General features: G+C 48.7%; 1 protein-coding gene across 1 annotated transcript in view; it reads right to left on the bottom strand.

The window, feature by feature from the left end:
- The window catches only part of T265_10788 (hypothetical protein), a gene marked incomplete at both ends in the record, with an annotated part of 30226 nt that extends 29464 nt beyond the window's left edge, over positions 1 to 762 (bottom strand). Inside the window, 2 exons of the mRNA XM_009177258.1 lie at positions 49 to 395; positions 698 to 762. Coding sequence (XP_009175522.1) covers positions 49 to 395; positions 698 to 762 — 412 coding nt within the window. The remainder of the gene's footprint in view (positions 1 to 48; positions 396 to 697) is intronic.
- Between the last annotated feature and the right edge of the window lie 1195 nt (positions 763 to 1957).

Here is a 1957-nt window from a genome sequence, read left to right as displayed (position 1 = left end):
CGCTAGTGAGGCTTATAGGCCTGTAGCTGCCAGGCGATAGTCGGTCACCTGTTTTGTATATTGGCGTGACAATCGCTTCCTTCCAAGCAGGGAGAATTCGGCCTTCGTCAAGCGACTGACGAAACACCAAGTGTAAATGGTTTGCCAGTGTGGAGGACGGTTCTTTTAGGATCCTCGGATGGACCTCGTCGGGTCCCAATGCGCAGAATGGGTTGATCTTGTCCAAGAGTTGACGAATGTCCTCCACCGTGAAGACCAAGTCGGTTAGAGGCTGTTCGTAGTTTCTCCTTGACAAGAGTGGATGTGACGAGGACGCTGGGGCTGAGTATAGACACGCATAGTGTTCTCTGTAAGCCTCAGATACCACTGTTGGGTCATTCGTCGGTTCTCCGTTTCTGTCCCTCAAGGATGGATCAGCCGAAGTAGCGAAAGTAGGGTCATGGATTCGCCGATCGATACACAGGATTCAGGATTTCGCCCGAGCTTCCGCGTTAGCTTTCTCCCTGTCGTTCAGCGGCTGCCATTCAGCTGAAAGGCATAAGCGAAAAAGTGTTTAGCGCTTCCCTTCAAGATCTCGGTGCGGGGCAAGAAGTTTGCCAGCGTGGGGATTTGCATAAAAGGTGTCTAATATTGTTTTGAACGGGGTACTCCATGAAGTCTAAATGGCCGTCTTGAGGTCATTCCCGGCGACAACTACCCGAAATGGGAAAACAGGTTGTCTGATAAAAGTGTGCGTTCTGAGTGTGAAAATCTACCTACCATATCCTCAGCGTTGAGGCTCAGAATTCGCGCAAGGTTTTTTAATTTTCAATAGCCATGGACTAAAGCAATCAGGCAATTTCGTTCAGAGTACCAGTCCAAACTTTACAGCCCCGTCTAGGCATTCTGTCGTCTCAGCGATGCTGGGAAATTATTCCGCCAGACATTTCCGCCGGAGGTATGACTGCTCCGGTGGACAGCGAAATTTGGTGAGCTGCAAAAATATAAGGGTAGATTGGGATGATTTTTGGCTTGTGCGCATACGCAATAAAGTACAATATTACGGCGCGAAATGTTTTACTCCACTCTTGAAAGTTTGACAGTAAAGAACATTGTGCGGTTAATGGATACCAGTCGCGATACCGTCATCGCGATATCACACTTCGGTTCATGTCAGTCTCATACGTGAACGCTATTAGTAAGTCAGTTAGGATTATTGAGATAGTTGGGATTAGCGAAGGAATCGTGACAAAGTAGGACCGGTATGGAGAAAGGACATTCGTTATTCCGTCGAGGGTGCGGTGTGGCTCTTTCGGGCGTGGCAACAAGACGGAAGTATCTGAATTGGGGACCCAAACTTGGAAAAGGAGTCAGAAGGACCCATTAGGAATTGCTAGGGTACAAGTCAGACTGCGGTCCGAAATAGCTGGCAACTAAGAGTGACTGATTCATAACTGCTGGAGAAAGGCTGGACAACCCTGTTTTAGAAAAGTTAACGGACATGCATGGGGTGATAGTGGGGAATAGCTGCGAGCGGCGCTTGAGGTGAATGGTCGGAGACATGAATGTGGAAGGGGAGGACATGGTACGAAAAGAGTTGTTGGACGTTTGAGGGTAGGTGGCAACCAAAATCCCGAGCGGGTGGGACAAATGTTGGGGGCGGGTAAAGTGTATGAAAAGACAGTTAATGGGCCGTCATGGTCAGTCGACCGCTTAGGGGACAAAAACAGAATTGGTGACATCGTGGCAGTGTATGTTACTTGGATGTGGGTTGAGGGATATTTGTTTCTGAGGCACTGAGATGGACCACGTCTTGGAGATATTTGGATCGTATCTGTATTCGCTGTCTTGGACCCCTTTATTCGGGTAGCTATTGCGCGATTGTATAAGAGATGGGTGGTAATACCCTAGCGTACACGAGGGGCCATACATGACAGACACGGAACGAAGACTCAGGTTAGCCCGAAAGAACTACAGG

Source organism: Opisthorchis viverrini (assembly GCF_000715545.1).
Source record: "Opisthorchis viverrini unplaced genomic scaffold opera_v5_407, whole genome shotgun sequence".
NCBI classification, from domain to species: Eukaryota; Metazoa; Platyhelminthes; class Trematoda; order Opisthorchiida; family Opisthorchiidae; genus Opisthorchis; species Opisthorchis viverrini.
This window is presented reverse-complemented; position numbering and strand designations above follow the sequence as displayed.